The sequence below is a fragment of the Gopherus flavomarginatus genome, chromosome 20 (genome assembly GCF_025201925.1).
Source record: "Gopherus flavomarginatus isolate rGopFla2 chromosome 20, rGopFla2.mat.asm, whole genome shotgun sequence".
Classification (NCBI taxonomy): Eukaryota; Metazoa; Chordata; order Testudines; family Testudinidae; genus Gopherus; species Gopherus flavomarginatus.
The window spans coordinates 22,935,985-22,952,089 of NC_066636.1; the positions used below are offsets into that span (position 1 = coordinate 22,935,985).

Here is a 16,105-nt window from a genome sequence, read left to right on the forward strand (position 1 = left end):
CCTCAACTCTCTGCCAACGACACTGTGCAGAGACTGGAGTCCCCCAGATGGACTCGACTCTGACTGGCCAGCAGAGAAAAGTTCATCCGTCTTATTGGGAGTGGTGAGCACTGTAGGTGTAGGGTGACCAGATGTCCCGATTTTTGGATCTTTTTCTTATATAGGCTCCTATTACCCCCCACCCCCTGTCCCAGTTTTTCACACTTGCTGTCTGGTCACCCTAAGTGTGTGCAGTCTGTTTGGGGTGATGGTTAATAAATAGAGGATAAGGATATTACTGTGTAAGGCTCTTTCACTGGTAAAAGCTCCTGCAACCCCGCAGGGTGATGGCTGAGCCCTAGGAACAGGGGAGGGGTGGGTGCCCTAGAGTGTGAGAGTAACAGAGAATTGTGTGCGGGTCACGTGGTCTCTGCGTGCATCCCCTCAGGCATCAGCCCTCCTGCACACAATGCCACCATTCTCCCAAGCCTAGCCCGAGCCCTGGGCTACAGCCCTTGCCCCTGCCCCCAGGGCATCCTGAAGGTGTGACCAGGTTCGGCATGGGCAGTTCTTCCCTTTGGGACACTGTGACCGGCGTACGGCAACCAGCCAGCCTTCTGCAGACAACAGCGCGCGTTCTCTTTGCAGTAGGAACAAAGCTTTTAGAGAAAGAGGCTTTTTAAAGACAGGCTCCAGCCAGTTCTTCCCCTACAGTCTCACCATCCCCTGCTAGTGACCTAGGCAGGCCAGCTCCTTCACGCAGCCCCAGCGGGGTCATGTCTCAATTTGGCTCCCTCAAACAAATACTGCCCCCCCTTTAACCTCCTGTATACACACACTTGAGCGGGTCCCTTTTAAATCCTGCTCTAGTTCTTTTGTTCTGTTCCCGGCCTTTGGACTTTCAAGACGGACCCTGTAGGCTGAGCCGGAGCCCTCAGAGCCCATAGGTCTGGTGTTGTCCTTTGCCAGTTCAAGTGCTGGCTGAGCGGGCGCTTACCTTGAGCCATTCCTTTCCCTCCTGCCTGTTTCCCCAGCCAGCCCGCTGTTGAGTTAACCCAATATATTCATACAGTAACATCCCAATTGCCAGGCCAGTGTACAGCAGTGTTATGCTAGGGGCACTGGTGACTGCTTTGATGGTCATGGGCTCTGAGACTGGGCATCAGCAAACCCTTCAATTAGCAGAACTGTCAGGATGGGTTAATCAGAACCGCCTCCCACCCCTGCAAGGGGAAAGGGGGTTTTGATCCCACCCAGGAGTCTGGCCTGAGTGGGGAGCAGGTGCATGTAAATCACACACAACAGAGAGGTGGAGGCCAAAAGCCAGAAAGCCAAGCCGTAGCGTGAGAGCACAATGGCACCCTGGAGAAAGCTGGACAGCTGTTGGGGCTGCTGTTGGCTACAGAGACTTGGGGCTGTGAGCTCAGAAACTGCCTCTTTCATTCTCGGTTCCTCCTGCATTTGGAGCAGCAGGATTTTGTACTTTCCTTGTAACTAAACAAACAAGACAGCGTCAGACAAGATATCTGACTCCATCACTGTCTACTTCCCACCGGCACGGCCCCAGGGGCCCTGAAATCTGACTAGCCGCTCGGATCACCAAGGGGCAGCTGTATTCAGGAATTATTACCAGCAGCTCCACATCCATCCCTCCTTCCCCTCATCGGTCTTCTCCCTGCTCTGTTCACTCCACCCTCTCCCATCCCATGTCTTTCCATTTAGCTAATGGAATTGACTAAACCCCACTCCCTCCAAAATGGGGTCACCAACATGACATGTGCCCCCATCACCCTGATCGCTGTTGGAATGTTTTATTCCCCGCCCCTGTTGTGTTGCCTATTTAGATTATAAGATCTTCAGGGCAGGGACTGTCTGTGACCTGGTGTTTGTACAGCTCCAAGCACCCTGCCCTTCCTTGCTTTCAGCAGCTCCTTCAGCATTACTGTGATAAACACACTCAGTAATCAATGAGACATTGCAATTGAATAAAGCCACCTTTCTCAAACCAGTCACTCCAGCTGTAAACCAGAAGCCCAGAATGCCACTTGTTTCTTATTCATCACCCAGATTGCTACATGGATTTCTTGCATTTGTTTAATCCCCCAAGAGGAAGCTGGAGAGGGAAGAGCTTGCGAATTCAGCTGCATGTGGTTGAGTTTCAGAGAATGGTGCCAAAAGACAGAAGCGTGTGGTGGGTTTGGATCTCGGTGCTGTGTGCTGGAACTGGTGAGTCCAAGTCAGGGACTGGGGGAGGGGGGGGAGATCGAGGGCTGTTTTCTTTCTAGTGGCCTGTAGTGACCCTGGCTGCACCTGTAAGAGGATAGATCTGTGCTTACGGATGTAGCTGACGCTCAGGGAGCTTTTATATCAGAGCATCAAGTGAAAGCAAAACCCCCGGAGGATGAATCTGGTCTAGTGGCGAAGGCAGGGGAAGGGAAGCAGGACTCCTGGCTTCCAGTCCCAGCTCTGGGAAGGGCAGGTTGTCTAATCATGAGGCAGAAGGGAGTTGGAACCTGGGCTGTAAGCTCCACTGGTCAGTGTGGGATAGGATGGAGCGTGGGCCAGTAGTCACAGTAGGGAACTCAGCTGAGTGGTGGTCCCAGCTTGGTCACTGACTGGTTTGTGAACCTGGACAAGTTCCAGAAACACCGTACAAGCTGTCCCCTGCCACTGGTCCCCCACGCCTGGAGTCCTTCCTCTGCATGATGCCGTGGAAGAGTTTGAAAACTCCACATAATACAGCTGGGCAAAGCTGCAGGTGTGGTTGGCTACTGGGATTTCTTTTCTGACCTCTAGAGCCATAAAACAAGATTGAATTAGTCTTTTAGCACAGAAAACAAGAAGTGCCACTGTTGGTTAAATATCCAGCGTTAGCCCTTTGTATAATCCAGAGTACTGGAGTCTCCTGCAGCAGGGAGTTCACAGATTGGCTACACTGGGGCACGTCTACACTACAAAAAGAAGTGTGAGTTAACTCAGGTTAGCTAAACCGGGTTCAAATAGCAGTGGAGATAAGACAGCTCAGCATCTAACTTGGGTTAGCAGTGGGAGTTCAAGCCAATAGAGCAGCCTGGGGTTGAACTTGTGCAGCTAACGCAGCTGAATGAAGAGTTTGTGTGTTGACTGCTCTTTTATTCTGAATTAGCTAATCAGAGCGAAAACCTCAAACAACAGGACAATGGTTAGGCTGCTGGTGAGCCGAGACTCCAGCCTATCAGGCTGATGGCTGTTGTCTCAATGTTTCCTGATGCTCCCCCGTCTCCTGTCTGTACTTCGATTGTCAGCCCTTTGGGGAAGGGGCTTGTCTTGGTTTGCTGCGTATTTGTACAGCACTTAGCGCCATGGGGTCCTGCTCCATGACTGAGGCTCCTAAATGCGACGGTTACACAAATAAACAACCACTTTGCTGTAAAAGTTTCCCTGCTACTGATTTCCATCCACTGTCCTTGGGCCTGGTTCTTGCAGACACTGAGCCATCCCTGGCTATGCTCAGACGTTCTAGAGATCGCTGCACACTCCGCAGAGCTGAGTCGGGGGCAGTGGGCGAGTTTCCCAATGCCTGTGAGGGTCAGTTTGCGGCTGCTCAGGGTCCTGCTATTTCCATCTGTCACCATGAAGCAGCAAAGTAACCGCTCGATGCTCCCCTAGTTTTTGCATGAGCTCTGGGGGAAGTGTTGCTCAACAGCACTTCAGCACCGTGCTTCTAGGAGGGTTGCTTGAGCAGGTGTTGGGCAACAGCTGCTTCACCCAACAGGCGCTTCCTGTCAGTCGGAGATGTGGTCGGTCACTCCTAGGGGGTGTCTGTGCTCGCTAAGCTGCGGAGAGCGTCCATTGGTGCCGTGGCTGCAGTGGAGAGATGGTTAATCCAGTTGACAGGCCTTGATTCTAATTTACACCAACGTTCTGGTGCCCGCTTTGGTTGATCAAAAGGAAAGTACCGGAGCTGGCTGAGGATGAAGAATTGTAAACAGATGGCACCAAGGATTTTGTCAGACAGGCACAAAGTCCTGTTTCCCTCAAACAGCAGTGAGGGAACATGCAGCCTGGGGCACAAGTCACAAGCCGGACACTCCAGTCCTGTGCCCAAGCAGGACTGACATAGGATGGGACTGGCCCTCCCTCCCCCCAGGTAGCCCCCAGGCCTGGAATCTCCAGGGTTACCCCCTTGCTCCACATTCCACAGGTTTTGCCTTCACTGCCGAGGCCGGATGGGTTTTTCAAATGGAGATCGTTCTCCTAGTGGAGAGCAGGCAGTAGCCGTTTTGGCCTCGCTGCAGGTAGTCAGGGTCAGTATGTACACCCTGCCCAGACCCCTGGGGAGGGCTTGGGGTGGGGTGGGGGGCAGCTATGACAAAGCCTTAGCTTGCAGCTGCATGTCGGGTGAGGTCAAGCTGGGTCACTATGTTCCTTTAATGACTCCAGATTGTTGCCCGTTTGTATCTGCCCTTTGAGCGAGTACGAATCTCATCTTCTCGCCCTCTGTTGCGGGCGCATTACGGGACGCTCGCAGGGGTCCGAATTACAGTGACACCCACTGGATGCCGCCAAGGTGGTGCCCAGGGGACCGATCGAGACGCATGTTCTCAGCTTCCCAAAGAGCTCCGCCCACAACGGCCCCCGTGCAGCCAACCAGACACTCGAAGCAGAGCACTCATTAGCTGTGTGTGCTCTGAGGGTGGGACACTGTTCTAGCTCAGAAAGCTGGCCAGCCAGTCAAATGCACCCCAAAGCTGTGGTCCTTGATGTGCTCATCCCTCCAGCACCAGTCTTGATGCTCAGGTCTGAGTTTCCATCCAAATGGCTCTTTTCTCCTGCAGGACAGGTGGAAATGTAGCAAGCCCAGGCAGACTGGAACCTGGGGGCGCGGAGAGAGGAGTTCAGGCCCAGAGCTAGGTGCCATGACGTTCTGTCCCTTAGAACAGTGGTTTTCAACCTTCTTTCATGTGTAGACCCCTAAAAAATTTCAAAGGGAGGCCTAGACTGCGGCTCCCCGGGGGTCCGCAGACCTGAGAACCAGAGCCTTGGAGTTGGTTACTATCTCAAGGGGCGAGGGAATGTCAGAAAACTGCATGAGGCAGCAGCTTGAATGGGAAGCTAATGATTGCGGGCAATTTTTTCAAACTTCCTGCTTTGCAATGCAGATCCTCGGATTGCCTCGCATTACCATGTCTTTAAATAATCAAAGAGGAATATAGCACTTCATAGTCAAAGGCTCAGCCGCTGCAGGGATGAGCTCCGAGAAAAGCTTCTGGATAATATTCCCTGAGACTGAGGGGAGGGGAGGATTTCTCAGACCCTGGGAACAGATGCAGGGTCCAATTCTCCACTCCCACCAGCTTTGTTACTTCTCCATTTCCACCTGTGAGTGCCTTTTATACAGTCACCCCGATTGCCACTGGGATGAGAGAAGTAGGTTTAAGACGTGCATCTGAAGAAGTGGGTTTTTTACCCATGAAAGCTAATGCTCAAATAAATCTGTTAGTCTTTAAGGTGCCACCGGCCTCCTCCTTGTTTTTGTGGATACAGACTAACACGGCGACCCCCTGATACTTGGGATAAGAGAGAGGCCCATCAAGCTGTCAATCTCAGTAGCCTGACCTGGTTACTCCGGATTGTGCATGTCTCTAAATATTAATCACCCACTCACCCTTTCTTTTGTTTGCAACCATCTCTGCACTGAGCACCTGCAATATTTCTGAGCAGTGACAACCAAGGCTTTCATTCTCGCCCTCCCAATTCATTTCTACTAGGGGTATTAGGATTAAATGGGGGTATTTTCAAACACGTTTTAAAGAAAACTCTTTTCATCCTAGTGTGCCCAGGCCCAAAGAGATTAGAGCATGCACCAGCTCACAGGATCAGGATCAGCCAGTCATGTACCATGTTAGATTAGATTCAGTAGGTAGGTAGATGGATCACACAGGACTGGGGCCAAGAGAGGGGGGTTGGGGACAGAGCAACGCCCATACCAACTCCGCAGCAGCTGATAACTCCTCCGCACTGTCCCGGGGATGCTCAGCTGGCAGGTAGCCTAGGAGAGTGTTTCTCAATGACCAGTCTGTGGACCGGCGCCGGTTCCTGAGATCTCCCTGACACAGTTTAGGAAGGCAGCAAGCAGTCCCTGGTATCAAAAAGGTTGAGAAACACTGGCCTAGATACAAGAGGATTCAAGTGCCTGCAGTGCTCTACCACAGATTTGCTGCAGGACTTTGGGCAAGTCACTTAGACGCTGATCCTCAGAGGTATTTCAGTATCTAACGCCTATTGGCATGGGCACTAGGGGTGGAGGGTTGCTGCAGCATCCCCAGGTTTTATGTGGGGTCCTGGCTGCTGGCCCCATGCCCAAGGTCCCGGCTGTCAGCCCTGCATGCGGGACTCCGCTACTGGCCCCATGCCTGCCCCAAGCCAGGGCCCCGGCCTCGGTCCCCTTACTCCTGTCCATGTGCCCTCCCCTTCTGGAAACATGGCCGTGCACCTAGCCCCAGCTCTGGGGGCGAGGGGACATGAGGTAAAGAGTTTGGGGATAGTTTTGCTGGATTTCACCACCCCCACTATAAAAAGCGTTCCATCGCCACTGCCCATTGGTCCACCAGGCTCTGTGCCTCAGTTTCCCAATGTGTGCAATGAGGTCAATAGCTCTGCCCTGCCTCACAGGGGTGTTGCAAGGATAACTACATTAAGGATTGCGAGACACAACCTACAGCAATGGGGGCCAGATAAGCGCAATTGGCAAGCATCACTCTATCTCCATGCATGCAATCTGCGATGCACTCACTCCTGACTTCTGCAACGTACTTCCTGGCTGCACACGCATTCATAGGATGTGACTCTGTGTCATCCCTATCTGGTATTGGGGAGGGGCGGGAATCTGTGTTTAATATTGTCAGCACGAAGGGAGCATACCACTTCAGAGATCCTGCCAAATTAGGAGAGATTGATGGACAAGCTGCAATTTCTGCAGTAAGGAAGTTGGTAGCAGTGTCTGTCGTATGACCAGAGCGAGAAAGAAAAGGAGACCCCCAGAGACCTCAATTGATTTCCTCTCAATCTAGCCATCGACAAGTCACTGGGAAAACGCCCACCATGTGGACAGTTTCGAAGAACATGTCACAAGAGCATCTTAGCAAACACAAATTTGGATGACACCCGATGCTGGATCACCATTGTCACATGGATGAAAAAATGTGGATGATGAATGACTTCCTGTGTCCTTCAAGGGCCCAGTGAGATCTTAGCTTCTACAAGACCTTATTTGTGACTCCATCAGAAGGGGTAGCCACACAATCAGCTATGCCTGTGGTCAGAACAATTTGCCCTGGACAGACCTGTGTATGTGCAAAGGCAATGAAGACTGTGGTCACCTGCACAGTCTCGTCAGCGATCAGAATGATGAACAAGATGATGATTGAAAGGTGACAATGTTGACTAGAAGGGTCACCAACTCTATGAGACCTGTATACATTTATTATTAGATCTTGTTACCTTTTAGATTATTGTTGTGATGCTTTGAGGTCACAAAGAAATCGGTGCTGCCTGAGTGGAGCAGAGGGGCAGGATCAGATGAGAGAATCTGGCCCACTGAATGGCAATGTGTGTTTTACGCAGAAGAGAGGGGGGTAAAGGCAGAGCTGGCGTTAGCTGATACGGCTTCATTGACCTCAGCTGGAGCTGCACCAACGTAGGCCAGGTCTGGATTAGTCCCAGTATTGCCAACTCTTGTGACTGTATCGCAAGTCTCGCAATTGGAGCTGGGCAAATAACTGATTTTTTCAGTTCAGTGACCAAACCAAAAATCTAAAAAGTCAGATTGTTTTGAATCAAAACTGAGTATTTTTGTTTTTGTTCTTCCCCTCCCTGAAACAAAAATACAAATAAACAAACAAACAAAAATTAGTTTGGGTCAAGTGAAATGTTTTGAAAATGTTGATTTGAATCGAAATGGTTTGATTTGACATTTCCCCTTCACACCCTCCAAAAAATAATTTTTTTTTCCTGTACAAACTATTTGCTGAATTCAACCCAAATTTACAAATAGTTTTGGTTCCCTGAAAAAAAAATTGTGCTGGGCAAATTTACCATTCACTGACATATTTTTTGCCCAGTTCTGTTCACAATGTTTGGTGTTTTTCAAAGTGCCTGTTCCTGGAATCCTGTGATTAGATAATAATCTCCACTTCCTTTATTTGTTTAACAAACAAACAAACAAACAAACAAAGCACACATTTCTAGCCTGTGGGATTAGAAAGCAAAAAGCCTGAAAACATAAAGCAATTGCACCTTAGAGGCCCAGAAATCAGGAGCCAGAGAGAATCGTAAGTTATTTACTAGCTGAAAAATATGAGATTTTAATCAGCTGTGTGGATTTTTGGGAGCATGCCTCCTGGTTTTTAAACACTTGGGTTGGCAATTAATATTAATTATCTGTATTGTTGTAGTACCTAAGAGCCCTGTTCATGGACCAGCACCCCACTGACGTGGGCACTGTAGAAACAGCACACAAAAATGCTGTGTCTATGTAGTGCTAATGTGCAATTTTTCATTTGAAAACAAAAAAACAAAACCTGTTACAATTTTTGCAGTTGCCAGAGCAGCAGAACAAGGACAATTGTCCAAGGACACGGGGGAAAGGGGGCGTCTCGGAGGAACAGCGAGCTACTTCACCTGGACAGCGGAGAGAACAGACAGAAATGCAACATGGGTCACTACGAACACAGCCACTTCCGCAGGAGAAGGACCCACAATGCCCAACGCAACAGTTCTCATCCTGGGAAAGGACACCACTGGGCGCAAAACCAGTAAGTCTTGGGCAGAGAGCTCTGCCAACCACATTCAGGGCGAGCCCCCACTCCCCTCGCTGAGCTGTTACTCAGGAGTAAAGCCACTCAGATAAGCCAAATGGGATTTCTTGCAGAAGGGGACATGGCAGACTCCAGCAGGTTGGGAAATGGTTCGAATGACTCAGAAATTTGAACTGGGTGTAACTGTAGCTACACAGGCATCGGAGGAGTGATTGAGGCCCTGCCACAAGCTGCTCAAGGAAAACCTCTGCTCAGCACACGGCCAAAGACAAAGCAAATGAGAAACAAAGCTGTATTAAGAGAGAAAGAATAGCAGCATCTGCCCCATTCCAGGCCTGGGTCCCTCCACTCAGCGTGTACCCTCCTCCCCACCAAAAAGCCACTCAATACAGACTTTAATGCTAACCTTTCCCTCCCCAGGGCTGCTTTATTAGCCAAGCTACAGTTTCTCGAAAGCAGCTCTCTGTCCTGCTGGTGCGGTGTCACTTCTAGGCACACTGGGTACAAGTTTCCGAGAAAATTCGGCAAGTCGAGATCTCCTGAAAAGCCAATGAAGGCTAAGTGCCTCAGCCCCCCAAAAGCTGCTTATGTGTCCAAGTCACTTAGGTGACTTTCAAAATGTCAGCCTTTAGCATCCCACACAAACTGCAAACAGAGGTGACTGGAAGCTCTCTGGGGCAGAGGCCATTCCTTTGGTCTGTGGTTGTACAGCACCTAGCACCAGGGGGCCCTGGGCCACCACAATACAGATCATAAAGATTAAGTCCTAGGATTTACTCCCTGCAGGGCCAACTCCAGCTTTTTTGCCGCCACAAGTGGCGAAGTGGCAAAAAAAAGAAAAAAAAAAAGCCCCAATCTGCGGCCCTTCAGCAACAGCTCAGCCGTGCTGCTTCATTCTTCAGCAGCAATTCGGAGGTGGGTCCTTCGCTTTGAGAGGGACCGAGGGACCTGCCGCCAAATTGCCACCACAGACCTGGACGTTCTGCCCCTTTTCATTGGCCGCCCCAAGCACCTGCTTCCTTTGCTGGTGCCTGGAGCCGGCTCTGACTGCAATTACAGGCAGCTGAATTTGCAGACACTGCAGTTGGATCTGCCACACATGTGCCCAGAGCACTGGATTGGGACTCTAAAGACCCAGGTTCTAGCCCCAGCTCTGCCACTGGCTTCAGGACCGGTGCTAGTGCTTTTAGCACCCTAGGCTCACAGCCATTTCGCCACCCCGTGCACTGGTCCTGTGGCTCCGGTGGACCTGCCACAGGCATTCCTGCGGAGGGTCTGCTGGTCCGCGGCTCTCGCGGAGCTCCTGCAGGCATGCCTGCGGCAGGTCCACTGGAGCCGCCTGGCGCCCTAGGCAATTGCCTAGGCCACCTAAATGGAAGTGCCGGCCCTGACTGACCTGCTGGGTGACCGTGGGCAAGTCATTTCCCCCTGCTCCATGCCTCAGTTTCCCTATCTGTGCAATGAGCAGGATGATCCTGACCTCCCTGAGTGAGGTGCTTGGTGAGCAAAGGATGATGATGATGATTGTCCCTGTGTCAACCCAGCAGAGCAGCTGTCAAAGCCAGTGATTGCAATCCACTTTGGGGAGGGGATCTGCAACATCACCTTGACCTGCACCACGCGGGAAGGAGGCAGGGACATCAAGTACAGTTGGCAGCAGCCCGGGAAAAGCCATGTTCTGTCCAAGGAGCCCGTTCTCCACATCACCCAGAAGCCGGCCGATGGCTTCCTGAACTACACCTGCACTATCTGCAGGGGAGAGAGCAAGAATTCCAGTACAGTGTCGCTGAGCAAGCACTGCCACGGTCAGATTCAATATTCCCACCCACAGCTCTACCCATTTGCTAGATAGGTCTGTGGCCTACTGGTTAGAGCACTGGCCTGGGACTCAGGAGCCTTGAGTTCTACTCCTGCCCCTTGCCTCAGTTTCCCTTCCTGCCCTTTTTCTGCTTTGACTGTAAGCTCCATGGGGCAGAGGCAGCACCCAAGGGCCAGCCCTCTCGGTGCTACCATTACAATATAGGGCAAAGTGACAAGCGGGTTTAAGGCAGTGAACTAACTGGAGACCCTTTCAAGGCTGCTCTGAATCAGCCCGGCTCTGCCGCCATCCCTGGAGCTGTATGGGTTTACACCAGCTGAGGAATTGGCCCTGGCTGTGACTCAATTCCTTCTCTTCCCTTTGTAGGCGCCGCAGTTTCCAGCTCAATCAAGTACTGGGTCCCGCCGGCGTTCATGGTTATTGCGTTGATCACCCTGTATTTCACGTACAGGAAGACCACAGAGAGAGGTGCGAGTGTGGCCTGGCTCTGTTAGCCTGGAAATTCCAGGCTCGATTCTGATCTCAACTGCCCTGGTGCAAATCCAGGTTAACTTCAGTGAAAGGTGGGGGGTGACTCTGAATTAGGCAGGTCAGCTGCCTGGTTTTAAACCAGATGGTCCTTCTTTTGGGGGCCCGACACTGAAACAAACCTGGGCTGCGCGTTGAGGTCAGGTGGGCTGAGGCGCAGTGGCATTCTCTGTGCAGAGTGACCTTGTACGCCCCATGCAATACGATGCCCCTGCGTCGTGGCAGCGGCACATCGCTACGCCAGGAAGCAACATTGCTACAGGTCCCCACAGCCCTTCGGGACTTATGCTGCATGCTGGGGCCCCCAGCAGGGTCAGACTTTAGATCCTGCTGCTCCCAAACCTCAGGCCCCTGCCTCCTGAGCTACAGGAAAATCCCCATCAGTGACTAGCTGTGTAGGGTCTTTGACACCATGGAGTAGTTTTGATTTCATCCAGTAGAGAGCAACGATGCACTCACACACTAGCCAGCTCATTAAGAGAGTCAGGGTTGAAATTTCACTTTAGAGGAGGGGTAGGCAACCTATGACACGTGTGCCGAAGGCGGCACGCAAGCTGATTTTCAGTGACACTCACACTGCCCCGGTCCTGGCCACCGGTCTGGGGGGCTCTGCATTTTAATTTAGTTTTAAATGAAGCTTCTTAAACATTTTTAAAACCTTATTTACTTTCCATACAACAATAGTTTAGTTCTATAATATAGACTTAGAGAAAGAGACCTTCTAAAAACGTTAACGTATGACTGGCACGTGAAACTTTAAATCAGAGTGACTAAATGAAGACTTCACAGCACTGCTGAAAGGCTGCCAACCCCTGCTCTAGAGTCTCCTGCCAAAGCCCTTTGCCACCCACTCCCCGCGTCTTCCTCACCACCACGGGGCTTTCTATGGAGAATGCAGAAGAACGTAAAAACCATTTATCCCCCCGGTGATTTCACTTAACGCCGCCCTTTGGTTTTGTTCCTCAGAAAGCCGCAGCAGAGCGGGGTCCATTGATCAATCCTCGGGTAAGATTCACTCCCCTCCTTCTGTTATATTCACACTGTGCTGTGCCCATCATTGGAGATCTGAGTAGTTAGGATCTGGGGCTGTCCCAGGGCCAGACTCTCAAAATTATTTAAGGGTCTAACTCCCACCGATGGCCTGATTTCACCAGGATTTAGGCACCCAGACATCTTTAAGGATCTGAACCCAAGTGATTTAGGAGTACAGATCTCATGGCCTCTCAAAGGGATGGTCTCTCTAATAGCCTGGGACCAACATGGCTACAATAACACTGCAAACAAGATACCCCCCACCCCATCATGGTCTGTTTTCCTTTCCCTTTTGCACTTTCTGTTTATTGAGCATTGCCAGTTTCCACTGCTCAGCCCAGTTAGGGCTAAACCCTACAAACATGCATTAGTTACTCATATTGCAATGGAACCTGGAGCCTCAGCCATGGCCCGGGACCCCAGGATGCTAGGAGCTGTACGAACACAGGAAACAAAGACAGTCCCTGCCCCAAAGGTATTTAAAGGTCTGACTCCTGTTGGCCTGATTTCAATGGGAATTAGTTGCCTAAATCCCTTTGAGAGGCTGGGGCCAAGTCCCCATTATTGCTCTGAGCAGGAAGGGGTGAGGAGCAACAGATTTTTACATAACCTGGTTTTCCTTGGCTTGTTTTTCTTTGTGGGTTTATTACCAGCTCGATGCGTTGTATTGCAGACTCTGATTCAAAGGACAATCAGGAGGTTCACGGTGCAGCCCATGTTATCCCCCATCCGGAGGTAGGTCCCTAAGACATATTTCCTTCCCCTCCTGCCACCCAGCAAATGGCCATCTGTGCCAGGATTAGAACCTGGCTCGCTCTTTGAGCTAGCCCAGCCGAATGGAGAGAGAGAGCAGGGGCCTGAGAGTTCAGAATCCTGCCCTCTGTTCCTCTGCCAGGCTCCTCACTGGACCCTGAGCAAGTCACCTCACCAGGCCTCAGTTTCCTCATCTGTAAAATGGAGGCGTAAGTGATCCAGACCCTACTTGCATCCATAGATCTCAAAGCGCTCACTCCACAGCGCCACTTTGGTTTCTATTGCAATGACTCCACGGCTTAGAAAGCCTCGGTGTGAGCACCTGCGCATGAATGGGGCTTTATTCCTAGATTGCCTTAAACCATTTTTTCAAATTTAGGGCCTGATTCAGCCCCTGTGTTAATCCAGTTTCATGCCCACATACCTCCCTTGATTCCAGCAGACCTGCACAAATACAAAAGTGGTTTGAAACTATGGCCCTTAGTTCTCATGGGAACAGTGCCCAGTGACAGACACCAGGGCTCTGTGCCTAGCTCTAGCCCCAGGCAACCCACTGCACCTGTGTGACTCAGTTTCCCCACATGGGACTAACAATGCTTAGCAAGAGTGCAGCAAGGCTCCATCCATTCACATTTGGGAAGAATTTCAGATCACCCCCTAGGCAGACAGCCGTGAGTCACCCTATTCACACACACAGGCGAAGATCCATCTACTGTGGCTGTATTTTGTATTGCAGGCGTGGAATCAGACCCATGCGGAGACGCTGCGGGCAAAGGAGACTCTAAGCACTGAGAGAGATGAACAAGCTCTCTCTGACCCAGATCCTTCCCCCAGCCAGGCAAGAAGTCACTGCTCCTTGGTTTTACTTTCTGAAAATAAAGAGCAACAGGCCAGCAGCTGCTCCAAGAAGTAGGGTGAAATCCTTGGCCCCTGATGCCGATGGCAAAACTTCACGCTTAGTTCTGACTGACTGCAGCACCCACGACAGCTGCTCTTTCCAGGGACTCCTCTTGGACACCCTGCTCCCAGCTTCCAGGCGGTGTCTGCTGGGCTCTTTGTCCTGCTCGGTCTCTCTCTTTCTCCCTGGATGTCTCTCTCCTTCTGCCATCCCTGTCCCGCCCACCTACGTACTCCTTCCCCAACAGCAAACCTTAGTTCTGGACTAGCCTGTGGGCATGTCTCCATCTTGGACACAGCTAGGAACCAGGGCTGGATGAAGGGTAGCTGCTGAACAGATGCAGTTAGGAGGTTTTTAACCCTCCCACACAACGCACTTGCACTTTTCATCCACCGCTCACTAAGAGCTGGGTGTTATTAATACCCACTTAGCACGGGGCGTCGCCAAAGGCTGCCTCTCCCCATCCCAGCCTGGGTGACTTACCTTGAAGGTCAATCCCTGGGTGACAGCAGTCCTGCCGGCTGGGTGCCTCTGAGGGAGCCCATCCCATCCAGAGAGCCAGAGCAGCCAAAGACAATGAAAAACCCACAGCTCACTGGAGACCAGTCTCCCCACAACTGCCTGGCAAGCAGGGGATGCAGCCTTTCCTCCCTCCAAGTCTCAGCTCTGGCACACCTAAGGCCACAGGTGGGGCTGATTGTGACCACAGGAGGTCGTTAACCCCTTCCTGGTTTGGGAGTGGAGGGGGGAGTTGTCCGCCTGCCCGCAGGGCCTTTACATAGACTCATAGGTCAGAAGGGACCAATATGATCATCTAGTCTGACCTCCTGCACAAGGCAGGCCACAGAACCCCACCCATCCAATTTTATAACAACCCCTAACCCAGGACCGAGTTATTGAAATCCTCAAAATTGGTTTGAAGACCTCAAGCTGCAGAGAATCCACCAGCAAGCGACCCGTGCCCCATGCTGCAGGGGAAGGCGAAAAACCTCCAGGGCCCCTGCCAATCCGCCCTGGAGGAAAATTCCTTCCCGACCCCTTTGCTCATGCCATCTCCTGCTCTTCTTTCCACCAGCCCAAAGCAGGGATGACACCGGTGTGAGAGGAGAATGAGAACTTCTCAGGCCTGTCCTAGCTGGGCTCAAAGCACAGAGGAGTTTGCAGGTCACCGGGGAGGTGCCCAGAGACGAGCGGTCCTGATGCAAACTCCACAGCTGACCCCAAGCAGTCGGGCTCCTGGAGAGTCGGATTTGTGATTAGTCCAGAATCTCGGGCCCGGGCAGGAGGGCTGGTTTTCTGCATCTCTTGCCATCCTGTGCCCACCAGCACCCACAAGTCACGGGCAGCTGTGTGCTGAAAGGGAAGTGCCGGGGGAAGCCTTTGATCTCTTCCCTGGCTTCCTTCCAGCCCATTTTCATGTGGATTTTGCTTCTCTTAGATTGACCAGAACGCAGCAGCTGATAGCGCAGCCCCGCGCAGCGATCCCAGGATGTCAGACCCTGTCAGAGCTTCCTGGCCCCTCAGCGCAACGCCAGCACATGGAGAAACCACAGAGGCTTTGGTCACTTTTGAAGAAAGCTCTGTACGCCAATCCCAGCCCACTCCAAATCTTCCCCTTGTCCCCTGATGAAGAAGGGAGGTGACAGTCAATCTCACCCCTTACATGGCGCTTTTCTCCTGTAGATCTCAAGGTGCATTGCAAATGGGGGTACATATCAACAGCCCCATTTAGAAGGGGAAACTGAGGCACAGAAAGGCAAAGTGACTGTGCCTCTCAAGCCAGCAACAGAGCGAGGAAACAGAACCCAGGAATCCTAATACCCTGTCTGGCACTGGACTGTTGCTTAGCCTTGATTGTGGTGCTGCTCTCTTGTGGATGGCAAACTTTGGCCCTGATTCTCCATAATGTTAAGTACGCGTCTAAATCCTAGCAAGATTGGGGACTGTTTTTGGTTCCGGGAGTATCAAAATTGTAGAGCAATCCAATGGGGGTGGGGTCATTTTTGTGTGTGTGTGTGTGTAATACACAGGATTTCATCCAATAAAGTAATATTTAATGTTTGAAACACAGCTGGCCCCGATTCTCGAACTGGTGGGAGTTGGGGGTTTGCAAAGAAAGCAGGATTAGGCCATATCCCAGCCCCAAGTGAGCGCCCCTCTCAGCCACTCGCTAGACCGCTGTGTGGGAACCCTGCCTCTGGATGATTTAAGGCTCTGAAGCCTGAACACAGCCCTGGGGCACAGACCCTCTGTGTACCACCTCCTCCCGAGGGCTGGAGCCCTCTGTCCAGGACGTAG

At 51.6% G+C, this 16,105-nt stretch overlaps 1 protein-coding gene across 3 annotated transcripts; it reads left to right on the forward strand.

Moving 5' to 3' along the window:
- The first annotated feature begins 374 nt into the window (after positions 1-374).
- LOC127038226 (uncharacterized) lies at positions 375-15,735 on the forward strand. Of its 3 annotated transcripts, XM_050930741.1 has the most exons (8): positions 375-2,205; positions 8,559-8,774; positions 10,963-11,064; positions 12,091-12,129; positions 12,830-12,891; positions 13,052-13,118; positions 13,646-13,747; positions 15,246-15,341. In XM_050930741.1, exons 1-7 carry the CDS (start codon positions 2,055-2,057, stop codon positions 13,699-13,701), a joined length of 693 nt encoding a protein of 230 aa, XP_050786698.1. In that variant the 5' UTR covers positions 375-2,054; the 3' UTR covers positions 13,702-13,747; positions 15,246-15,341. The 3 variants fall into 3 exon arrangements, with proteins under 3 accessions (XP_050786698.1, XP_050786694.1, XP_050786695.1); XM_050930737.1 differs by lacking the exon at positions 13,052-13,118 and having other exon boundaries at positions 15,246-15,735; XM_050930738.1 differs by lacking the exons at positions 13,052-13,118; positions 13,646-13,747 and having other exon boundaries at positions 15,246-15,735.
- The last annotated feature ends 370 nt before the right edge of the window (positions 15,736-16,105 follow it).

Excerpts from the sequence above, each read along its gene's own strand:
- LOC127038226 (XM_050930737.1), top strand. The coding sequence starts at position 2,055 with ATGGATTTCTTGCATTTGTTTAATCCCCCAAGAGGAAGCTGGAGAGGG. Across the intron at positions 2,206-8,558 it reads GGTGCTGTGTGCTGGAACTG|TTGCCAGAGCAGCAGAACAA; the intron begins GTGAGTCCAAGT and ends CAATTTTTGCAG. Across the intron at positions 12,892-13,645 it reads ATGTTATCCCCCATCCGGAG|GCGTGGAATCAGACCCATGC; the intron begins GTAGGTCCCTAA and ends TTTGTATTGCAG.